Genomic DNA, 23,465 nt, shown 5'->3' with positions numbered 1-23,465 from the left:
GGTAATATGAAATTTATTCAGAACCCAAATGAATGCGAAAATTCTTACTTTAATAATATTTTTTAAATACATAATGATAATACTAACAATTTAGCTTACATATTTTTCTGGTGGCATTACATCGTAGTTTTCATATTAAGTTTTAATATCAAATAAAGGTTGGTTGCGTTGATTAAACGAAGGAAGCAACTTATTTTAAAAACTCGTACATATACAGTAAGTCTTATTCGATTATGAGCACATGACGTTCCAGTACTTGCACACTTAAAAAACTGCGAACAAAACGAACCTCGTTGTCGGCAGGATTCGAACCTGCGCGGGGAGACCCCAATGGATTTCTAGTCCATCGCCTTAACCACTCGGCCACGACAACACGCCATAGTCGCTTGAATTATTATCCAGTAGTATATATGGAAATAAAACTGTGGTATTAGCTGCGGTATTCAAATCGGGTCCATGGGTTAGCTGTAATTAATATGGTGATTCATGTCATTGTAAAGAATGGCTAGCATATCTAACATGATAACAATTACCAATATTATGAACTCCTACGGGTCAAGTATTATTTTCTGTTATTTTTATTCGGCGATCGATTCGAGTGACAGGATTCGTTGCTTCTCCAGTAAAACACACAAGTATTTCTGGAGTAAGAAAACACCCAAAAACTCTATTCCCTGACCGGGAATCGAACCCGGGCCGCGGCGGTGAGAGCGCCGAATCCTAACCACTAGACCACCAGGGATCACGGAAGGAAATGGCGTTCATAACAGTACATAACCATGACTGTTTAGGCATTTGACCAGGTCCCAAAATCAAGACCAGTATATGAACATTTTAGTGTCACACATAATCCAAACTAACAATTATTGTTTGTATTTGATTGGTCTTCTTTAACCGAACATCTTTTGAGAACTTATCTTTGTGTTTTATTAGTGTATTCCTTAGACAAATCTGTAAAATAAAAAATAAAAAAGATTAACATTAATAGTGTGGTAAGCGCAATAATGTGTAGTGTCTATATTCTTCGCTCTACAGTTTTATCAGTCGTTTGTAGGTTATTATAAAACATTATCTGCTCTTTGCCTGCAGTTATCAAAATACATTAATAAGCGTTACTTACATAGCTTATAGAGAGCATCAGTAATGATACTACAAGTAGGCTGATTGCCAACACTACATAAAGGGAATCGTCTTCATCTGATTCCTTGGCATCATCTTTGGGTTGCAATAAGGAAGACAAAACATAAGAACATTTCCATATTAAACTCACTTCAACAGCCATGTTATATTTACAACATCCTGGATTCAATTCATGAACGAATCACAGCAATTCTATATGTTCAAATTTAAAAAGTGCATTTGTACTTACTATATACCCTGAGGTGAACATCTCCTTCCTGGTTTTGTTGGCCAAGGGGTGCAAGAAGAAAGCAGCGGTACCGCCCAGTATCTTGCAGAGTCAAATTGTGTAGGACTAGGCTCTGCGAATCTCTCAACTCCATGTTCCGCACTGAACCATTGTATTTTTGAATAGTGCTGTTAGGTTGTGTCAGTGTCTTTCTTACTAGACCATTTAACTGGCGAGAGGGAGCCTCACTGATCTGAAAATTTAAAGGCAATAAATCAGTTGGATTTTCAAGTTGTTCAGTATCCCACATCGTCCTACGGTTATTGCGTTATGACTGACGAATTATGAAGCAAAGCGGGCTATTTTAAGTAAATTGTTTTCAAATCCTAAAGCAAATTACGGTTGGAAAACAGCATTTAAGTAACATGAATTAACATGAATATGGGTATTAAATCCAGTTTTTTACTTATGTTCTGGAGTAAGAGAACATGCAGACCTGAGTTTTCATGGTAACCTTATACACCAGATTCAAGGTGTCTGAACGTTAGCCAGGTGTGCTAAAATTACTTGGCATGGCAGTAGTTCTCCAAGACCCGAGTATTTAACTATGTCGAACGTGCGTATACACCCTCTTATGGTGCTATAGTTGTTTATTTCTTTCAACAACTCCGTGTTCCTTGATTTAATATTTCTTAGTTTTATTCAATATTTCTCAGGTTATTTGTGGAAAGGCAGAACTATTACAAGGATCAACATGGAGTAGATATGTAGACTCGCTTGTTGCCTACTAAAGTAAAGATTACTGTATAAAATAATTACGCTTGTATATGCTTTTAGCTTGTTCATTCTGAACATAAAATGTAACATTAAATATAACTTACCTTGTACCATATGACAGACCGATACTGAACACCGGGTTTAGACGATGCCGGACACCTCAAAACAGCATCCTCGCCACAGATGGAGAGCACCTCGTATTTCACAACGGCGCTATTTGCTATGACAACTGCGAAAACAAAATTGCATTTAGGATTAAATCACAAATCACTTTGCTGTCAAAGTAAACAACCAAATGTATTAGCGAAAGCAAGAGATATAGGTCCCGGTTTTTACCAAATGTGAGGAGACGGAGACAAAATACACTGCACATTGTTACGACTAGACAGATTAAGGATTATCTTGATGCCGCAGTTTTTATAATGACGTATATCGAAAGTGAAGTGGGAAATACCCAAAAGAAAAGCCCACATAACTATTCATGCTTCATGCTTTAGGGTTACTAGACACTTCAGAAGTGATGAAGACTTCCATATTAATTACAGCTATTTTTTATCACTATGGTAAGTCGTAATTATCATACATTTTAGAGGGATATATCGCTAGCCCGAACTTCAGACATCTTAAGTCTCCACGTTGCTTTAGCTACTGTATTTCTTTCAAGCCACACATACGATTCTTCGTAGAAATCTGTCGTCTGCGCCAAAATAAAGATTTGGAAATTACGATATTTTGTTTAATGTGCAAGGACTATATGAGTCATAGTTTTCTATTTTATCTCTTATCTAAACTTGATCATATCCTAACGTATTATTCGGAAGTACGAAATACCGTGTATCACGTGCGTATTATTATTATTCCACCACATACATTTTTCTTAGTGCATTAGACATAATATTCATTGAAATGCTGATAACTAATTGACGTAGCCGACTTTGCATGCTACGTTTTTTAAATTGCTGTTATACAATAGCTTTAATTTTCTTACAACCTTGTTTTACAAACACATTTTACTTCCGTATTTATCGTTTATGTAAATCCCCTCGTCATGGGAACTCCCGGGGAATCCCCAAGCAGGCGTACGTTTCCTCGGACTTACTTTTATGTCATTTTTACTCGTGGAAACTGAAATTGAATTCTCGGTTACAGCTTAGTTCAAAATGTATGTTTTCGCTCTTTGGGTATATTTGTGGTGTTTCAAGATGTTTTATTTACTACTGGAACACCTGTTGCCTGCCAGCACACATGAAGACACTTGGGGGGGGGAATACGTTGGTATCGTTTAGCCAGCGGAATCAGAAACATTCACAAACTGAAATGATGTCATATTGGCATCTATCTTGTCCATATAGTTATATGTTTCTATGTTTATTGTTCTATATGTATGTACACTTTGTGTATTTCTAAAAGAGATAAACCTAATAATACTAAAAAGCAAAAGAATAAGAATAACAAGCTGAGACTTTGTTACAATGGCAGATGTTCTGTTATGGTGGTGAATATGTGGTAAATGATTTTATGTGCTTAAGATAAAGGCATGTGTTATCTCATACCTCCTTTTGCTGGCAGCTATAGCCCGATAAGTGATGGCTTGCAAGGTAAGAATGACAGTGGGAGGTAAATGGTGAATGAAAGTATCATCTGATTTATTTATCTCTGTAGTGTTATCTGCCTCAGTCCCAGAAACCTTTGAGAATTATACCTGTGGAGAGGGGTCACATGACATAAACTCTGCACGTGCAAGCACAGACTTAAACTGTGAACAAATCTGGACTATTGGGGACAATGTAAGTAAAACAAGGCAGAATCCATCTCATGTCAAATCAAGTCAAGTTTATTTGTCATTTGCATAAACATACAGGACATTCATGCATTGAAATGCCTGTGGTGAGGCATAGGTAACTCTTTTTCAGCAGCTCTGGCATCAATACATGTAAGTAATAACTAAATGACAACAATATACTAAATATACACAAAATATACATAATATACATCAGCAAGTTGACTAAAATAAACAATATGAATATGTATTTTTCCTGTCTAAGCAAGTGGGGGCAGTATGTATTGTCAGTGCAATGGCATCATCTGGAGATCTGTTTGGGCAGTATGTAAATTGGTGAGGGTCCATATGTCTGGAAGTGCAGAGCAAACGTAAGCTTTGACAAGCTGTTTGAAGCACTTCAGTGCAACAGGATGATAGTTATTTTTGGCAGGTGACAGGTGATTTATTGGGAACTGGACAATAGTGGCTTTCTGAAAGCATGTGGGGACCACTCACAGTCTTATGGACAGGTTAAATATATCTTCTGATTAATGATTAATAGGTTAAAGATATTTTATAATTAATGTTTTGTGATTAATGTTTACATTCAGAATGTTAAAATAGTTAAATTATCTGCTGAGTTAAAATGACTGAGACCACAGAAAGGCTTCAAGGAATATTCAAGGATGCTTTTACTTGATGCACTTATCCTCAGCCCATAGGAACCTTTGTGAATGGCAGTGTGGAATGCCATGAACCATGCAACAGGGTGACTTCTGGTGGAATTACCATCACAAACTGTGATAATCTCACTCTGACTGTTATATGTCTCCAGGTACCGGCCACTGATTACACTAATTTAATTTGTTACCCTTTAATTGATGATTGATTTACATGCATTCTGTATTTTTATTGTTACTTTTATAGGAATATTTGTCAGAATATCGAGTACATTTTCATGGTAAGTGTCTGTCTTTGTGACCACATCATCAATTATTTTAATGAAGTCAAGACATATTCATTAATTTATATAATCATTGTTTTGTTGTTTAATTGTAGGCATAATCAACCCTATACCACCAATTTATGCAAAAAAGAGAGCTCACACTGGTAACACAGAACAATTCAATTAAATATATATGATCAAAAATGCTAGAAGTTTCTTATGTCCTTGTAACGAATCTACTGGCCCAATTGCCGAAGGGCGTAGAGCAGCACGCACAGACTCCCTCGATGAAGTGACACGTTTATTAACAAAAGACACGAACAACAGTGGTGGCACTCATATACAACATTAACGAAACTATGACTATGGCAGACTATGGCAACATTGAACAAAGATTACTTACGAGTTTCACATATAACAGAAGACTAACATTGACCAACACAGTACACACACTAGAGATTTAAATAGACAAAAGACACAAGACATTAAACCCGTGCAGGTGCGTACAATTACAAAGGGCGTGGTTACAAATAAGGTGAACCCCTTATTTGAGGAATGGAAAAAAACCCTGCAATATAAAAGTGAATATAGACACAATAAAATGTCAGATTAATAACAAAATGTAAACAGTTATATTTTAGATGAAAATGATAAATTATATATTAAAGTGGGAATTGTAACATGGTATCTTCATGTATTTATAAATAGATGTCTGACATCTGCTGTTGCCTCTTCTTCAGGCATCCTTGCAGGTCTTGCTGTGCTGGTGTTCATAGCTCTAGGACTGATATTCCAGTACTACAAATTTTAGCTTCATTGAAATAGACACACTGGATTAATTTGTCTTTAATTATAAAAAGGCAGCCTGAATTCAAAACCACATGGACATTATAAAAGCTTCTTTTTATAATTTATTTTGTTTAGTTTATTTTAAAGATGTTTAAAACAAAACAAAAAAACCTCATGCTGTCAGGGGCGGACTGGGTTTCAAAACCGGCCCGGGCATCCTTCAACGAGTGAGGTGACAAGGTCGACCTACTCGGCCCATTATTCATTGTAAATTTTTTAAAATTTGTAAGGAGTTCGCAGCTCGCTCCTTGCTATGATATGATCTCTATCTAAACTGTTGTCAAACCTAATCTGAACACTATTGTTAAAATTAGTTAAACAAGTTAAAATTAGATGACAAGTTAAAATTAGATGACATGCTTAGAAATAAAATTTAATGAAAAATAAAAAATGTAGTAACACGGCTTACTTGTTATTCAAGTACATGTCAAATGTCAATGTCATGTCCAAGTGCCAGTACCCTAGTAGGCTAGTAGTTTATGCAGTTCGCTGCTTTTAGCAGCCACATCATCAACAATACTGTTAGTGTCAGGTTTGACTAAGATACTTTTCTCCACTGACATCAACATGAACACCTCAAGATGTTCTTGCGTCATTTTGCTTCTCAGGTAGCTTTTAATTCTCTTCAATGCAGAGAATGATCTTTCACACTGCACTTGCGACACAGGCAGCGTTAGCAGTAGCTTGTATGCAAGCCCAATGCTCTATTAAGCATCAGTTAAGAGGTTCAACCAGAGTAACACCTTGTAGCAGCAGAGAGGACAGTCTTTACAAGTTAACACAGTTGTCCGTCTTCTTCACGATCACTGTCATTGTCATCCTTCACAGTATGTGTCTGCTACTGATTGTTTAAGTGTTGACCACTGCTGTCCAAAGTTTTGCATTTCTGTTTGTAGTTGTTCAGCAGTGATGCCATCATCAAATCTGAGCAAATGTCTATGCAGCTCTTCCATAGTTCCCAGTGGAACTTCACCAAAGTTCCTCAGGTGAACAAGGAACAGATCACCGAGGAACGCAGATGTTGGTGATGCGTCCTACTCCGATCAGTCTGCGTTCTACGCTGATCTGGCTCATATTTGGCAACAGACACTGAATGACTGAAATGAATGATAATGATACGAGCTCAAACGAGGACGAGGTCATGAGTGAGTGTTAATAGAACTTAATTCAATGCCAAATAATTACCCATATAGGCGGTTAGGCCTAAAGTATAGTAAGTTATTACAGGTATGAAACAATTATTTTTAAGTCGATAATCCAACTGCTCATAAAACAATTGAATAAATTATAACCTAGATTATAATGTAAACCTCACATGATTGAAATAGTCCATTAACTTAAGGATAAACTCTAAATGTTCGGTCCTAACATCAAACATTCCTAATAACCGCAGCTGAAAATCACAAATTATTGCTCATGCGGATGACCAGACAACAATAAAATGCATAATACATAATGTACACTAATTATTAATACCGGATAATTTAAATAATAGATATGAGATAAAATCAATTGAAATAATGTATATACTACCTGAAATGTAGCGGTATCGAAACAGAAATCGGCAAAAGGCCGAAAACGTTTTTTCGCTGCAACGTTGTGTATTGACAACTGAACCAACTTGATGACGTAATATGGTATATTATATAGGACTATATAAATCACAGTACCGGACAGATAATGTTTATTAGTTTAGACTAGTTTAGAAAATTAATTTCAAACAGTAACCAGTACATAAAATTTATTTCATGAAACGGCTGGCCCATGGCCAGACCAGAGTCTGCAGCCCGCTGGGCATTGCCCTAATGGTCAGTCCGCCCCTGCATGCTGCTAACTGTCAGTATACCAAATGAACTATGTATTTTCTGTATACATGGAATTGGATTTTTGTTTTAACAGAGCAATTTTTATTATATTGTTATTAAAATTATATTTATTTGGATATCATCAATAGTTGGTATTTAGTGTTGTGCAGTTTGTTGTTGCAGTTAATAGATTATGATATACATCTCATAATCATATGCAGCTAGTAGATTATCAGATGACAGTGTTCTACTATCTGAACATGAAGGTGCTAGAACAGAACACCTCATTTCATTTTTGTTTTCATTATTGTTTGTATTTGTGCTAAAATTAAGAGATTATATTTGTGAATTTATATGATTAAATGATTAAAATGAAACTGTATTCTTTCCTTCCTTTGCTTCTGTGATTTTGGAGGATGTTTTAGTTGTAGACAGGTCTTATCTCTTATACATGCTTCATTACTAAATAAGTCACAGCGCAGTTTGGAAAAAGTAATTTGTTTATCAGTGATATTTAGGAACACAGTACATGTACATAAGATTACAATATTATTTACATATCCTCTTTATTTGCAATGAATCCACATCATTTATGATACTGAGAACAAAATCAGATGTTATTCCTCACCAACTGAGGTGCAAGTCATTTTCTATATTCATACACTCAAATGTTTTTCATTTTGGTCCTAGTTAGTTTCAGTCATATTTATTTGTCTTAGCTTGGGAGAAGGCTCAGGAAATATCAGAATGAGATGGTTAAAATGAGAGTGAAAAAGTTCTCTGGCATTTCTCATCCTCCTTGTGATGTCTTCCAAAAAAGTGCACTTGAGCTCTGCCTTGTTACCAGTGAGCAGACCACAGGGATAGCACTGCTATGCACTGGAACTGCCATCCTTCAAGCCCCAGCAGCCTTTATGTGCTTAGATCTTGGTACTGAGAGGGCCCTTTACTAGACCCTGCTCTTTACGTACAACCGGCGCATGAATGCTACAGTCCCGTGCCTCACACACTCCTGGTACACCTGCATCACCAACCATACCTGGCTGACCCAGAGGACCTGGGAACCCACGAGGGCCAGGAGGTCCATCAAGTCCATTCCTAGGCTCTGCAGGATGGCCTGGCAGCCCTGTGTGGAAAAGCAGAGTTCACTCATAAATTATCAATAAGAACATGAAATATGCCATGGTATTTCCAAGTAAAAGTTCCTTCTGCGACAAAAATGTACTGAGGTATGGCTGATAGTATGTCAGGAAACATCAGCACAGACATTTAAATGCTGCTCAAACGACACACAAAATGAAGCATCCGGTCCCGCACCTCCAGACTGTGCAACAGCTTCTTCCCAGAAGCCATTAGTTAGACTCCTGAACTCTGGCTAACTCCAATTCAAATTCAGATTCCAAAAATGGGCACTTTTATACAAACACACATACTTATACACAGTCACACACACACACACACACACACACACACATACATACATATCCATACACACACTCACACATTGTTTTGCATCGGACTAGTGCTGAAGTCAAACCTCACACAAATAAACTATGCACTCCTGTTGCAGTCTTGCACATTATCCTACTTGCTGCTAGAGTACTGTACTAAACCAGCACTGTACTCTGAACTGTTCTGGCTGCTACCGGTGACTGTATAGCACTGACTGTATAGTTCAGTATAGCATTTCACTGACTCCTATGCACAACTCACTTTACATATTCCCAGTACTGTATATTGGACTAATTAATTGCACTGTCTACTCATTTTGTATTTGTCCTGTCCTGTATTTATTATTGTTTATTTAATGTTTAATGTTTTTGCACTATATTGGACTGTTTGCACTTGTGTAGCATGTTGTCTGTTGTACTGTTGTTTTGTGTTGCACCATGGTCCAGGAGGAACATTGTCTCGTTTTTGTTGTGTACTTGTATATAGCTGAAATGACAATAAAACCTCTTTGAATTTGAACTTGAACTTGAGGTATCTTACCTCTGGGGCCTTGGGGACCATCATGGCCAGGAAGGCCTTGACCAGGGTTTCCCCGCTGCCCTTTTTGACCTTTTGTACCTTCAGGATTAATCAGAGCACATTTTTAAGAGTTGTACTGGTCAAACTGGTCAGTCAGCTCACCAGTGTATTTATAACACTTAAGGATTTAGTATCAGAAAGTACCTCTGTCTCCCGTTGCTCCTTTCTGTCCCTCTACACCTGTCACACCTCGAGGCCCTCTGGCTCCTTTAGCTCCAGGTTTGCCAGCTTTGCCCTGTGCAGACATGTCAAGGAAAAAAAGCATTTAGGGAAAATATAGAATATAAGCCAAATACAAACATGATATTTATTTATTTATTTGACTTCTAAAACTGACTGATTGACTGTGTTACATTTAAGTATTAAGTTAGGCATGCCTAGTCACTCACAGATTTGCCTGGATCTCCAGGGAGCCCTTGAGCTCCAGGCGGTCCAATTAGTCTTCGGTTGTTGATAGGACAACCCTGAGAACACTTAGCTCTAATGGAGGCAGCATACTGGGAGATCTGTGCAGTGACCACACCTCGACATAGCTGTAAAACCTGGTCATCTGTCAGTCCAGGACCCTACAAAAGACATGCAGATCAACACACAGGACACTCCAGAAAATTACTAATTGTTTTATTTGTATCAACCAAGCTGTTATCTTGTCTACTGATTGACACAATATGACCAGGAATCTCAGGCATCACACAAGCCATAAAATAACTAACAGGTGCATGGTTCTTAGAACTGCTCATATTACACTATTACTGTTATAGTTTAAGGAAATATATGTATTTTCATCTTATTTTTATTTATAATTTATCATGATATTCATATCCCTACCAACATTTAAAACGGTCTCTTTGTTCTATTGCTGCTTATTTAGAAACTGTTCTTTGATAAGGTCACCTGTGCATCTGATATTGCTAGGACTGCTGAAACTGCTAGGACAACTGAAAATTGCTAGAATATTGCTCAAAACACCCCAAACTCCAGTTTTTAGTGTTCTAAAGTACACGTTGGTTGTTGGCTACATGCCACTGTTAATTGGCAATATACAGTTTTTAATTGTGAGGAAGACAAAATTGATGGATTAACTTTCTTCATAAAAAGCGCTGAGCTATACACTGTCATTGTCTGGGCAGCAGTTTGAAATGATGGGGAGATATATAAGATACCAACACCTTATTAGATTACGCTACAGGGCAATTAGCATTGGGAGCTAATGGGGGTACTGGGCAAATAATTTATATTGTACATATATAGAATATTTTGAAAATGTGTTAAAGCTCAACACTCGATTATTTGTTCAGGGCCTTGTTTCCCAAAAACATTGTAGCTTTAATTTTAAATGAGATACGGTGATACTCGCTCTACCATTGTCTTACAATGTTTTTGTGAAAACTGTCACTGCTTTCTTTATATGTAATAATTGCATAATTAGTTTAAAGCTTGGAGAGCTTGACTGACAGCAGAGGAAGGACATGTGTGAGCTTTGCGATACGCACAGGTTCACCTGGCTCTCCCTTTGGTCCACTGTGTCCTTTCTCGCCCAGGTCACCAACAGGACCAGTGTCACCCCTGGGGCCCGGGACACCTGGAGGTCCCACCCGACCAAGATGGCCAGCAGGTCCATGGTAGCCTTTCTCTCCTTGCTGCACATATGCACATTGCACAACTCAGAGTGACAAGCAAATTATCTATTAATTAGGATTCACAGCAAATCACTATACAGAATATTTTTGTTGTATGGCTGACATTTATAGTACCAATGACCTTCCAGAACTAGCTTATGAACTAGAATATGCCAGCTGCCCTATTACTACCAAACTGAATACCCTACTATTTTCCTATCATTTATTGACTGACCATCCTACTGTTTGCCTATACGTCCAGACTGAACACCTTACTGTTGGCCTATCACTTATAGACTGAACACCCTACTGTTAGGAGATACTTACAGACTGACCAATCTAGTGTTGGCTTAAATTTACATACTGACCACCCTACTGTTGGCCTGTCTCTTACAGACTGACTGACTTAATGTTGGCCTATTACTTATACACTGACCACCCTACTGTTGCGCTCTCATTTCAAACTGACTGCAGCTTTTGGACACACAATAAGAATTTGATGAAAAGGGTTTCAATGTTAGCAAATACATAAAAAAAACTTAAATAAACAAGGCTTAAACAACAAACCTGTCCTTTGTTACCACGGGGGCCTAAACTTCCCTGTTTGGAAAAAGGAAGTAAAAGTTGAAAAAAACAAAACAAAACCTCCATCACATCTAATGGAAACAGGAAGAGAAAACATGATGCGAATCTCAACAGGAAAAAAAGCAAATACCACCATCCTTACCCTCTCTCCTTTATGCCCTTTTACACCTCTTCTTCCTATTTCTCCCTAGAAAAAAAAAAAAGTAGAAATTCTCATCACAAGATGGGACATCTCTGATGTCATGTGAACAACCAGCTGGTTTCATGTGATATTGACTACATCTCAAATGTCATGCTAATCACACAAACATGGTCACACAATTTTACCAGTGCTATGAATTGTGTGGGCAGGACACTTATAAAGCATGACCTCTGTAAATGCATCTGAGATAAAGCAAATTTAAAGATTACCTTAATGCCATCTGGTCCAGTCTCCCCTTTAGCACCCTACAAAATGGGAGTTCTGATAGTCAATTTAAGTTAACAAGTACCCAAGCCAAAGCATTGTTAAAGAAAATATACATGTTTTAATTACTCTAGAGATTCTACTTTTGTCAAGCAATTACAAGAGACCTGCAGCTACATGTCACAATGACAAATAATCACAGGTCTATAAGAGGGCAGCTTAACTGAAATATAAAAAGAAGGATAAGATGATTAATTAGTGTCTTCTCAGCTAATCATTTGACTAGTATTAAACATTTAAAATATATTACACAATCATTTAATACAATTGTACATCAGGAAAATAGTTTATCAATGTCTTATATTATTTCACACAGCTCTAAAAGTGATATAGAATATGAGATTTGTCTATTGTAATGTTCAGATATGTTTAGACATGACAATAATTCAATAGGCTAACAAGGGCGTAATAAACTAAAATGATACTCAAGTCAAAGTAGTTAAATTAAATAATGACTCGGGTGCAAGTAGCCTCCAAAACAAAAATAAACAAAAAAAGTGTCCAATACAACCCCCAACCCTCTCACATTAGAAAGAATTATAAATGTTTAGGCCACAACAATTGTAATGCATACATAAACATAAGAACTGATATTTGTTATATGCTTTTGCTCTCGTTTTATGATAGAAAGCCTGAAATAAAAATATAATAAATGTTTTAAATGGGAGATGTGACTAACAGCAAACACCAAAGTGATATGACCAGGTGGTGCTGTCACCAGCAGAATGAAATTCAACACACAAAAAATAAATGTCTAAAATATAAATGAATAAATATCAGATTGTTTTCCTCATAAGAACAACTGAACATAAGTAAAATTATGATATTATTGAATGACTAATTCTAAATTGTAGTTTCCAGGGGACTACACAAGAAATTCAAACATTTTAAGGGAGATTCCAAACTGTAGTGAATTAAAACTTTCAGTTTGCAATGTACTTTAACTTGTGCTGAAAACTATCAATGATGTGGGAGTTTTAGGAAAGTTGTCATATTAGCTGGACAAGTACTTTCGCTTGTTAATTTTTACCTAGTTAGTTAATGTTTGTTATCCTGAAGTAAATATTATCTATAGCAAGCTGTCTAGCCAATTTCAACCAGATATTTGTTTTTATATGCTAAATATAGGATTGACCTTACATGGAAACAGTTCAGTCTAGCAACATTAGTAAATAAAATAAACTGTCATATTCTCCAACTGAAAAAAAGAAAAGGAAAGGATTTGATCAACCACAGTTCCTTTTACTGAACTCATGTGATTAATATGTAGGGAATAAAAGGCAATGCTAAGTGTCCCTGTAGAGTGGAATGCATCTTGGAGATTATAGTACACTCTGACTGAAACTATTGGTTATTCCTTTAGGAAGTGTCAGGTATGATCCTTACAGGCTGCCCTTGTAGACCTTTTGGACCTGGCTTTCCTGGAATTCCAGCATCTCCAGGTTCTCCTTGTAGACCCTGAAACCACAGTAAAAATATAAAAGTTGTTCAGCAGGTTTAGATTATCTTTATCTACCCTATAACCTTTTCCTTATATAACGTTTTATTTCAAAGGGAGGTCAATTAATTTTAAAAACTTTATTAAAAAAAGAATTCTTTCTGTGACTAAATTATAACTTACTTAACTGATTATTAACTATTTTCTAAACTAAAGCTTAATGTTCTCTTTTCCTTTTTCTCTCTCCCTCTCTTTCCACACACGCCCACACACACCCACACACACCCACACATGCACACATTGCTGAAAATGGAAGTTATGTTGGCCTATAAAAATAGAAACTGCTGGTAGTTTCACTTCCACTCATACATTGTAAATCCCCTTATCACGTATGTGGAAGAGGGAGTACCGAGAGTGCCATACTTATACTCACAAATGTCATGTGATAGGGGGATTTTATGCTAGAACTAGAAGAACATGACATTTTCTGTGTCTGGATGTGTTTTAACTGGATGCGTTTTTCTGGATGTGTTTTGTCTGTGTTCTATCTGAGCAAATATTTAGCAAGCAAATGGTAAACAAGTATTAGTCTTTCTGTCATTTATACTGTTTATCCTGCTGAACGTAGCAGAATGGCCTACCCTAGTGCCTACTCTGCCGGGAAGTCCCCACTGTCCACGGTCTCCTTTCAAGCCCTTAGGAAAGAAGAGTGGTGTAATAAGACTTCACAGAAAATCACAAGTCATGTAAAAAAGATCTTCAGGTAATATTGAAGAGGCATGAAATGTGATCATCAGTTTGCTAGATTTTACTTCAGATTCTATATGTTTATTTTATTTTATTTTTTACCTTTGGTCCCATTGGCCCAGGAACCCCAATAATTCCAGGAACACCTGGAGGTCCCTAGGGGGTGTCATGCCAGAAAATATATTTTAAAAACTTCCAGACCTGTTTAATAAAATATATAGTAGCTGCAAGCTGAAACTTACATCCTCTCCAGGTTCTCCATCACTTCCTGGCAAGCCACTAACACCTTTACTACCCTGAAGATGAGACAGTGAAGAAAGGAAGAAAGGAAATGTTATTCTTCTTGAAATATTGAATTTCAGTTCCTATTTTCTGGTAAAGTATGTACTGGATAATGTATTTTTAAAAGCTTTCTATCAACATCATAGCTAAGCGTTAATACTTGAATACTTGTTATTTATTCAGTGACAAAAATATTACATTTTTTGATTTGGGAGATAATAAAAACAAGAAATAAATATAACCTTTGGTCCGTGTACTCCCCTGTCCCCTGGTATTCCAGGATAGCCCTATAAAACACATGTAACAAGGAATGTTTCATATTAAAAAAAAGTTATATTTCCCATTTGTTAGTGTGAAGAGATGATAAGGATAGCAATTAACTCACCATGTAACCCTGTTCTCCAATGTCTCCAGGAAATCCAGGTGCTCCAGTCTGACCCTGTAAAGAAAGAAAGATTTATTTCAACATAACTGATTGGTTCAACATAACCATATGGTTCATTGTCAAATCAAATCAGAATCTAAAAGGACTCTGTCTACCTTTGGTCCTTGTCGTCCCTGGGGTCCCTGTTTCCCAGGTTTCCCAGTGGATCCCTATAAAGGTAGTTCGGTATAGTTTATCATTCCTTATATACAGTGTTGCTTCAGTTTTGAGCCATGTTTTGGACAAGAAAGCATCCCAACATGATCTTTATATCTGTATGTTCAGTTCCTTTTTTCTGGAAAAAATAACACTTATGAATGTGGCATAATCTTCCTTTAGAAAAATTGACATAATTTGGAATTCCACTGGTATAATTTATTCATGAATAAAAAAACTGAATAATGCGGGAGTTGTTTACCTTAATGCCTTTAGCCCCTGCAGTTCCTGGTGGGCCAATTGGACCAACGGGGCCCTACAATCAAAGTGAAAACACTGAAGTGAACTTTAGAACTAAGTGGGAGTATATGACAGCGGGAAGCACATCATTATGACTACTGCTGGGATATCAGAGTTCAGAGTTATGGATGTTGGATATAACACTAATAGCACCCTCATAGAAAACCCTAAACAGTATGTTTGATATAGTGGCAACCCAGACCATGTTCATTTTTATTTTCTAGTCCTGGTTAAGTGATATTTTCTGTTTTTTAGGAAATAGAAAAATCAATAGGGCAGTGAAGCACTTAATAAAAATGGCATTTTGGCCTCATTGTTCATGCTGATGAGAAACAGCTGATTGGAGATGGTTGGAGGCTGAACAAGCTGCATATATTCCTTGGGTGAGTCACTCTGACTCAATGTCTCAGTTTACTCACCACCTCTCCTGCAAGTCCAACTCCCCCACGGGGGCCGTCCATGCCTACATCACCCTATAACAGACACACTCAGTCTTATAGTCTACTCATCACATAACGAGTGATCACTTAATCAGGCACCACTACTCTATGGCTGTACCTATATGTTATCTGTCTTTTTGAGTCAGTTGTATATACTGAGATGTTAGTTAAGCGATGGTAACTTATCTTGTTCTCTACACATGTATGCAATGTTTCCTGTGACCTCTCCCGTGAGTTGCTTGTTGTGAAAGCAGGGAAGGTGATATACTCACCAACACCATTCTCTCTCAGAACAGCATAATTAAATCATTTACTTTCTGCTTTCATCTGCTTCCAGCTACATATGCTGCAAATCTTCTAATCTACCACACCCCAAAAGGTTCTCTATTGGAATTATGGCTGGTGGCCAGGGAGTTGGCCAGTGAAATATACTCAATTTGTTGTCATGGTTATGGAACAAGTTTGAGACAACTTGTTGTTTGTGACTTGGTACATTTATATGCTGAATTATCCATTATAAGATGAGTAAACTGTGGCCATAAAGGGATACACATGGTCAGCAACAATACTCTGCTGTGCCATTCAAATTATATTCATTAGAAATTAGAGGGCCCAGTGTGTGCCAAGTAAACATTGCCCATACCAATACACCACCAGCAGCCTGAACAGTTAATACAAGGCAAGTTGAGTCCATGGATTCATGCTGTTGACATTAAATTCTGACCCCACCATCTTCATATAACAGCAGAAATCAAGATTCATCAGGCCAGGCAATGTATTTCAGATCTTTAACTGTCCAGTTTCGGTATGGTTGTGCCTACTGTAACAACAGATTTCTGTTCTTAGGTGACATGAGTGAAATGTGGTTTGGTCTTCTGCTGTTGTAACTCATCCACCTCAATGTTTGACATACTATTTGTTCTGAGATGCTTTTCTGCTAACCAGGGTTGGAGACAGTGTTAATTTGAGTTACCATAGCCTTCCTATCAGCATTTCTGTCTGGCCATTCTTTTCTGACTTCTCTCATCAACATATTTCTGCCTGCTGAACTTAAGCTTAGTGGATGTTTTTTTTTTTTTTTTGCACCATTTTGTATAAACCTTATAAACTATTATCTGTGTAACTCCTACAGGATGAGTAGTTTTTGAAATACTCAAACCAGCCTGTTTGACATAAACAACAATGCCACGGTATTCATAACTGTTTGCACAAACATTATTTATAAGGACAATTACAATCTTAAATCTAACACTTGCCCTTTGGCCAAATCAAGGTCACTCCTGAAAAAGGACAGCACAGTCACCTAAATTTAAAGTGCAATAGTGATACAAATGGTGGATTACAATTTTTAATTGACTGTAACAATGTAGGGTTATCAATTAGGCACAGCCATGTAGTAGGTGTTCTAATAAATGTTCACCCAGTGTTCATAAACACATATACATTTTTTTTACATACAAGCTTTACTAATGGGGTTACCTCCTCACAAGAGTGATTCAAGGTAACTGCATTACCTTTAATCCAGATTCTCCTCTCTCACCTGGGTCTCCAGGCAGCCCAGGTAACCCCTACAGAAAGGGAATTAGAACATGTGTAAGACACTCCAAAAGAATACAAGTCTATGGTGCTGGACTCTTCTCCACTCACCATTGCACCAGAGAAACCAGATTCACCATCCTCTCCATCAGGCCCAGGGTCACCCTAAAGAGAGAAAGCAGGAATTGGAGAGGAAGCCTGTATCTACAAATGACTCAACTCTTAAAAAAGGATATGGAGGGTAAGCAGCTCACCAGGGGGCCTGTGTCACCCCCCCGGCCTCGAACACCTTTAGTTCCTTTGTAGCCCTAACAACACGACAAAGGATAGTCATCGGAAGCTACTAAAGATTTTTTTTTAAATCAGGGTCTGATGTACAGAGCAGATCAAAGTTCAGACCACTTACCTCTCTTCCTTGAGCCCCTGGGAATCCCTGTTTTCCTTGAGGCCCTTTGGACCCCTAACAACAAAAAGCTATTAATAATGTATAAAGACAAAACCAGAGCTGCCAAACCTGCTGTTACTGAGATGACCTACCTTCGGCCCAGCAAAGCCCGCAAACCCAGGCTCTCCTGGCTCACAGTCACACTCAGTGGGTCCTTCCACCAATGAGGCATCCCCTTCAAATGGCACCTCCGTGGTCAGGGTGGTCACTTCTTTGGCATAGCCATATGTGTCTGTGGTAGTGGCATAAGGGTAGGCCTCCTCTGTGAGCATGGTGACCACTGTTGGAGCATGGCCATAGGGGTCATATGCAGATGCAGACTGCTCGTCCTCGTAGGTGTGTGTGGGCTCTGGAGGGTAGTCCACTTGAAATGCATTGAAAAGGGACTGTGAGACTGGTAGACTGGCTGGCTCATATTACTCTCCAGAAAGAGATTACTAGGTCCATTAATACAGAACAAATACAAGTGAAATAATAAACAGAAGGGTAGGAGTTAATAAGTTGTGGGCATCAATACCCATCAGATTTAGAGACAGATGCAGTTGTTACTGAGTAACAGGCAAGTGCAGGCTACTTCCATATCATGAGTGGAGATAAAAGGAGTTTCCATATACTTTAATCCTTTGCAATAATAGCCCACACTGTACATTTTGATTTCAAATACATACATCATGATAAAGCATATATTAGCCTAGAGATCATAACTTCTTTTTGCTATAATTAATTAAATGAATACATATACAGCTGAAATATTGGCACTGATCAAAGAACAAACATATACATCAATCAAAACAGACTTCTGTGATACATTTAGTCCTAAATAGCTGCTGCCTTAAATAAGTTTCAATACTCATTTGTTAAGATGAAATGGTAATGTGACATACATATGCCCCAATATTTGGTTTGTGAATAAAATTTAACCTTGTGGAATGATTTTTTATGTTTCTTTACAGAACCTTTATGAAAGAGTTGTCTAATTCCAATAAACAAGACATATATTCGGAATTGATGGATGTTGTCTATCTGCATTGTGTCTTATTATGCACATCAAGTTCAAATTTTCATCAAAACTTGACAAAATATTAGGAATATTAAATGCAATGATAACAGTAGCTATGGAAATATATTTGGTCATCTGAAACAAAGGCTAAAACAGATATAGTCAGGCAGTGAGAGAATACTGCTTTAAAGGAGTTTAATAGTTTAAAAATGATGAATAAAAAATAGCTGCCTATTAGCATTATTCAAATGACATGCTTATTAGTAGCTACAAGTCACTGTTAGCCATGTTAGAATGGTTGAGCTATTTATTTATTGCTACTGGTAAAGTTGTTGATGGATTTTATTTGTAATGCAGTATTAGAACACTCACATGTCTATGCCAACATTCTGCAGATTAAAACAAACAAACAAAAACAAACAGTTGGCATGACCCTACCAGGCTGTGTATATCCAGAGTGTTCATCATATCCATTGACTAAGGAGCCTTCATATGTATGTTCATCACCTAAGTAATCCAATGGGGAAATAATGGTTTTATTTATTAAATTGCATGTGTTAAGGATGATGATGAATGATGCTAAGTGGATACAGCTTGATTTTATGCAGGTTTACAAAGCTTTAGTTTGCTCATTTTCTGCAGATCTATCTGTTGTGGACTCTGACCTGAGGGGTAGCCAGAGTAGTCATCCTGGGCCTTGCAATGGAGCACACACAGCAGTAGCACTGTGCTTAGAGACACAGCCCACACCTGACAGCCACAGAGGAACACAGACACCATCAAACTTACACAGCACGCACCTATGGCCATTCTCCTCCTCCTATCCCACCCAGTGTTTTAAGGAAACTGGGACACATGGAAACTGGGAGCAGCCACAGAAGACACAAAGCTATAATGTGAAACCCCAGAAAGAGAGAAGAAAAATGCCCACTACATTACATAGCAGAAGACAGAAAACTTACATGTGTGACTAATTAATATAGTTTTATATAATATAATAATGCACATAGGCATTTTATACACTTTAAACATTTATATGCTGCTATAAGATATACCAAGGTTCCTTCTGTGTAAATACTGTATTCATTTCATTGAATCATTTATGCATTAATTTGTCTCCATTTTCATTGTTGACAAAAAGTGTTAATTTGAAATATTGCTTGCTTAATCCTATTAACTGCTCTTACACTGAACCACATCATACAGTGTAATTTTATAAATAAGCTTATCAATATTTTGGCCACAAGACCTAAAATGTTAAATGTTTTAACATTATAATGTTGATGAATCTATTTCCTCACTCAACTATAATGATGCATGCAGCTGTTTTCATTCTGTCACACTGATAGTGTTTATTTGTAGAATTAAAGTTGGTATAATATATATGACGTTAAATGACACATTCATTGAATATTATTCTATCGCAGGAATAATTAGGAAGAGTAAATGCTAACATATCGCCTCATCTTAGAGTAACTGTAAGTCAGTACTAGAGCTTTCCTGTATTTTGACAGCAGATATAACTACATCTTATAAGAGCAATATTTTGACAAATGGTATCATATTGTCAGCTATTATGCCATTAGTAAGTAAAATGTATTGCTGTGTAATGTGTATATTTGCTCACTTTGACATTTACAGGCACATATTCCTGTATTTAACTGGGGAAATGACCTCTTGGTTAGACTGATATCTACAACTTCCACTGAACTTAATCCAACAGCAATTACAGGTTGAGGAAAATATATACTGGAATATTCATTTGAACACTAATGCCAGAATGACTTTTTTTTTTCCAAGAAAGACCATTGCAGGATGAAGATATAAATAAGACTGGATGTCTCCCCCTACTGGATAGAGCTAATATTAATCTCTGAGTCATTCCATGCATTCCTGTCAGATAACATCAAAATGAGTATCCTAACATGTAATATGCACTGCCTTGCCAAGAGAAGTTTGTGATATGAATGGCCTCCTACAATGTTGCTCATCTTTATTTAGGTTTAGAGTGGAAGTCCACCAGAGAATTGACAAAGAGTGTTATGTATGTGAGCACTGGGGAAAATGAGGACTGAAACACTCTTCTTTAGTTTTTCCATTTGTAGAATTAAGATCATTACTAGTAAGCAGATATGCAGTACAGGCCTAAAATATTTAAAAATGCTCCTTTGTTAAGAAACAAAGGCAGACTTTTGTATTTTTGTCTGATCTCATTTAGATCACTGCCAAGTGGCAGTCTTACAGTCCTACCCTCATGATTTACAATAATTCTCAGCCTGCTCTTACATTCCGGACCAGAATGTCTGGGGACCCATTTCTACACCATTACAACTTTTTGTTTTCAGTATCACTTTCTTTCTCATGCATGCACACAGCTTTTCACTCCTGGGTGCACAGAGATGTACAAAAGATTTGTTCTACATTTTCTTGATGTTTCTATGGGTCATTTACATTATATAGTAGATGCGAACGAGGTTTTGCCAGACAAACATTTGAAAGCCATTGCAGCACAAAGACTGGATGACTACACAGGGCAACACAATTTGAACTTTTACAAACAAAAATAGATGTCTTACAGTGCTTTTTACACTCAACTCAAAACTGTTTTTGGTATGGCTCCATCATGCATAGCTTCATGGAAAGCTTTACATTGAGTATATAATGGCATGTGAGTATACTAGTGGGGGGGGGGGGGGGAATCTAATAGAAATAGAGATAGAAAAATTTTGAAAACATATTTGGATTTAGAGTAAAAAAATGTACAATAAAGGTGTTTTTGCTGAAAGAAAAAATATTATTGACCAATATTATCTTTCCATATAGTCAAAGACAGGTTATGTTTAAACTCTTGATATTTAACAGCTGAGTTGAGAGTAGAGGATGAAGACCTTTGTTTGCTGTTTAAAGTTACGAGGTCCATTCATTACTGTTAAGTTACATTACTCCTGTCAGTCCAAGAGGTTAGAGTGAGAGGTGGAGATTGTGGACTCCATCAAGGGCTCTCATCAACCCACAGGCCCTCTGGGACAAAGAGGTGCAGTGTGGGATACATGCACTCTCTTACTTCTCTAAGTTCTCCACCTATGTGCCAGTGCTCACCACCCCTTACTGAAAACTAAGGAGCCACTTACAGAACTGTGCGATATACATTCAACCAGCAACAGAACCTGATATAACACTTCAACTACTATAAACTAGTAAAAAATTATTGGAGAAAAAGACAATTCTTGAGAACATGCTGGATGCTTTTTGCAATTAGACAAACCATGAATAAAAAAAACTAATTTAAAAGACTGAGCCAATATTTCACTTTATCCTGTATTGGAACAAGTAGAACTCAAAGTACTGAATGTCTTACAATCAAGATCTTGTATGCCGCTCCACGCAGACAATAACATTAATTTGTCTAAGGCAAAATAAGACAAGCACTGTTACATTAGCACTGATAACATTATGTGAGAATAATTTAAATGAACAGTACACACAAGCACATGCATACATTTCCGTTTTTGCTCTTAAGATCATATAAAGTTAAATCCATGACACTACACTTCACATGCAAAGGTGGAATTAATAATCCCGTATCTTGCAAAGCATCTAATTTGAACAATAGAATTTGAATCTGATGCAACATCTTCAGTTTGTGATCATGCACTGAAGAGCTCCTCTCGCTCACCTTCACCCTGGAGTTTGCCATGGCCAGTGGCCCTTCCTGCTCTGGATTCTCTCACGTCTGCAAGGTCCACAGAGGGGCCTGTCACTCCGAATGCAGGCTCACAGGCTCAGTCTCAGGCTGTGTGCGCACGAGTGTAAGACTGGCAGTGCTTCTCACAGCATTCTCCCTCCCCACCCACGGTGCCAGTGCCCCTGTGCTGAGACAGCCATGCAGATCTGCTGGGCCCTTACCAGGGTGTCCCAGGCTCCCTCCTCTCCTCAGCTGGGTGAGAAATACCAAACCCCCCGCCCCCATGAGAAATGCTTGTAGACTGTGGGCAGGAGATGCATAGTATTTTCAACATTGATGATAAAAAGGGTAACTTATTGAACCTGATTGTCCAATCTGTATTTTGTTTGTTTGTTTTTAAGATATACTTTTCACAATCACAGGACAGTATTCAAAATGATTCATGAAAAAGCTTTTACCAGCTTTTCTTCCTTTCAATATCAGCTAACAAAATTAACTTAATTTTAGGCAGCATAGCCAGCATGGGACAGTAAATCCACCCACTATAAGTAAAATCTCACACATGCAAGTGGACAGATATGTAAATGTGGAGGACCAGTAACCATGGCTTACCTCCCAAAATATGTATGGCCAGGCCAGGCACACTCAACCAGGGGTTTTGTGGCTGGGAGAAATGTGCCATCACATATTCAAACCAGAGCTTTAGTATTGTGTAAAAACAACTACAACAGCCAAGAGATTACACTAAACACTGTCATATGACATGCATCATATAATATGAATTATAAGAATAATTGAGGAGAAATAAATTTAAAAAACAGCAC

At 37.4% G+C, this 23,465-nt stretch overlaps 3 protein-coding genes and 2 non-coding genes across 7 annotated transcripts; 1 reads left to right on the top strand and 4 right to left on the bottom strand.

Moving 5' to 3' along the window:
• Nucleotides 1–29: 29 nt before the first annotated feature.
• Nucleotides 30–2,602, bottom strand: cd83 (CD83 molecule). Its single transcript, XM_035531204.2, has 5 exons — nucleotides 2,462–2,602; nucleotides 2,230–2,354; nucleotides 1,370–1,601; nucleotides 1,121–1,215; nucleotides 30–951 (listed from the first exon to the last, which is right to left on the bottom strand). Exons 1-5 carry the CDS (start codon nucleotides 2,496–2,498, stop codon nucleotides 841–843), a joined length of 600 nt encoding a protein of 199 aa, XP_035387097.1. The 5' UTR covers nucleotides 2,499–2,602; the 3' UTR covers nucleotides 30–840.
• trnas-aga (transfer RNA serine (anticodon AGA)) lies at nucleotides 292–373 on the bottom strand. Its single transcript has one exon. It is a non-coding gene; the product is annotated as a tRNA-Ser (tRNA).
• On the bottom strand, nucleotides 671–742 carry trnae-cuc (transfer RNA glutamic acid (anticodon CUC)). Its single transcript has one exon. It is a non-coding gene; the product is annotated as a tRNA-Glu (tRNA).
• On the top strand, nucleotides 2,540–7,851 carry LOC145651171 (uncharacterized). Its single transcript, XM_081696480.1, has 6 exons — nucleotides 2,540–2,688; nucleotides 3,788–3,912; nucleotides 4,603–4,722; nucleotides 4,815–4,848; nucleotides 4,947–4,997; nucleotides 5,574–7,851. Exons 1-6 carry the CDS (start codon nucleotides 2,607–2,609, stop codon nucleotides 5,642–5,644), a joined length of 483 nt encoding a protein of 160 aa, XP_081552606.1. The 5' UTR covers nucleotides 2,540–2,606; the 3' UTR covers nucleotides 5,645–7,851.
• A 129-nt stretch (nucleotides 7,852–7,980) lies between these two features.
• zgc:113232 (uncharacterized) lies at nucleotides 7,981–23,391 on the bottom strand. Of its 3 annotated transcripts, XM_027002452.3 has the most exons (26): nucleotides 23,254–23,391; nucleotides 22,633–22,893; nucleotides 19,622–19,706; nucleotides 19,395–19,463; nucleotides 18,049–18,320; nucleotides 17,918–17,971; nucleotides 17,766–17,819; nucleotides 17,623–17,676; nucleotides 17,490–17,543; nucleotides 15,955–16,008; nucleotides 15,498–15,551; nucleotides 15,196–15,249; nucleotides 15,041–15,094; nucleotides 14,898–14,942; nucleotides 14,616–14,669; nucleotides 14,476–14,529; nucleotides 14,268–14,321; nucleotides 13,575–13,646; nucleotides 12,134–12,169; nucleotides 11,865–11,909; nucleotides 11,705–11,737; nucleotides 11,012–11,158; nucleotides 9,908–10,084; nucleotides 9,663–9,753; nucleotides 9,480–9,557; nucleotides 7,981–8,613 (listed from the first exon to the last, which is right to left on the bottom strand). In XM_027002452.3, exons 2-26 carry the CDS (start codon nucleotides 22,651–22,653, stop codon nucleotides 8,408–8,410), a joined length of 1,971 nt encoding a protein of 656 aa, XP_026858253.2. In that variant the 5' UTR covers nucleotides 22,654–22,893; nucleotides 23,254–23,391; the 3' UTR covers nucleotides 7,981–8,407. The 3 variants fall into 3 exon arrangements, with proteins under 3 accessions (XP_026858253.2, XP_081553065.1, XP_081553064.1); XM_081696939.1 differs by lacking the exon at nucleotides 19,395–19,463 and having other exon boundaries at nucleotides 22,315–23,313; XM_081696938.1 differs by lacking the exon at nucleotides 19,395–19,463 and having other exon boundaries at nucleotides 22,633–23,313.
• Nucleotides 23,392–23,465: the final 74 nt, after the last annotated feature.

This window comes from Electrophorus electricus, chromosome 14 (assembly GCF_041902795.1).
Source record: "Electrophorus electricus isolate QZ-2024a chromosome 14, ASM4190279v1, whole genome shotgun sequence".
NCBI classification, from domain to species: Eukaryota; Metazoa; Chordata; class Actinopteri; order Gymnotiformes; family Gymnotidae; genus Electrophorus; species Electrophorus electricus.
This window is presented reverse-complemented; position numbering and strand designations above follow the sequence as displayed.

Excerpts from the sequence above, each read along its gene's own strand:
- LOC145651171 (XM_081696480.1), top strand. The coding sequence starts at position 2,607 with ATGCTTCATGCTTTAGGGTTACTAGACACTTCAGAAGTGATGAAGACT. Across the intron at positions 4,849-4,946 it reads ATATCGAGTACATTTTCATG|GCATAATCAACCCTATACCA; the intron begins GTAAGTGTCTGT and ends GTTTAATTGTAG. Across the intron at positions 4,998-5,573 it reads AAAAAAGAGAGCTCACACTG|GCATCCTTGCAGGTCTTGCT; the intron begins GTAACACAGAAC and ends CCTCTTCTTCAG.
- cd83 (XM_035531204.2), bottom strand. The coding sequence starts at position 2,498 with ATGTGCAGTGTATTTTGTCTCCGTCTCCTCACATTTG. Across the intron at positions 2,355-2,461 it reads TCTCCGTCTCCTCACATTTG|TTGTCATAGCAAATAGCGCC; the intron begins GTAAAAACCGGG and ends TTGTTTTCGCAG. Across the intron at positions 1,602-2,229 it reads GGTCTGTCATATGGTACAAG|ATCAGTGAGGCTCCCTCTCG; the intron begins GTAAGTTATATT and ends TTAAATTTTCAG.
- zgc:113232 (XM_027002452.3), bottom strand. The coding sequence starts at position 22,653 with ATGGCAAACTCCAGGGTGAAG. Across the intron at positions 14,530-14,615 it reads ATGGAGAACCTGGAGAGGAT|GGACCTCCAGGTGTTCCTGG; the intron begins GTAAGTTTCAGC and ends GACACCCCCTAG. Across the intron at positions 9,754-9,907 it reads CTGGAGATCCAGGCAAATCT|GGCAAAGCTGGCAAACCTGG; the intron begins GTGAGTGACTAG and ends ATGTCTGCACAG.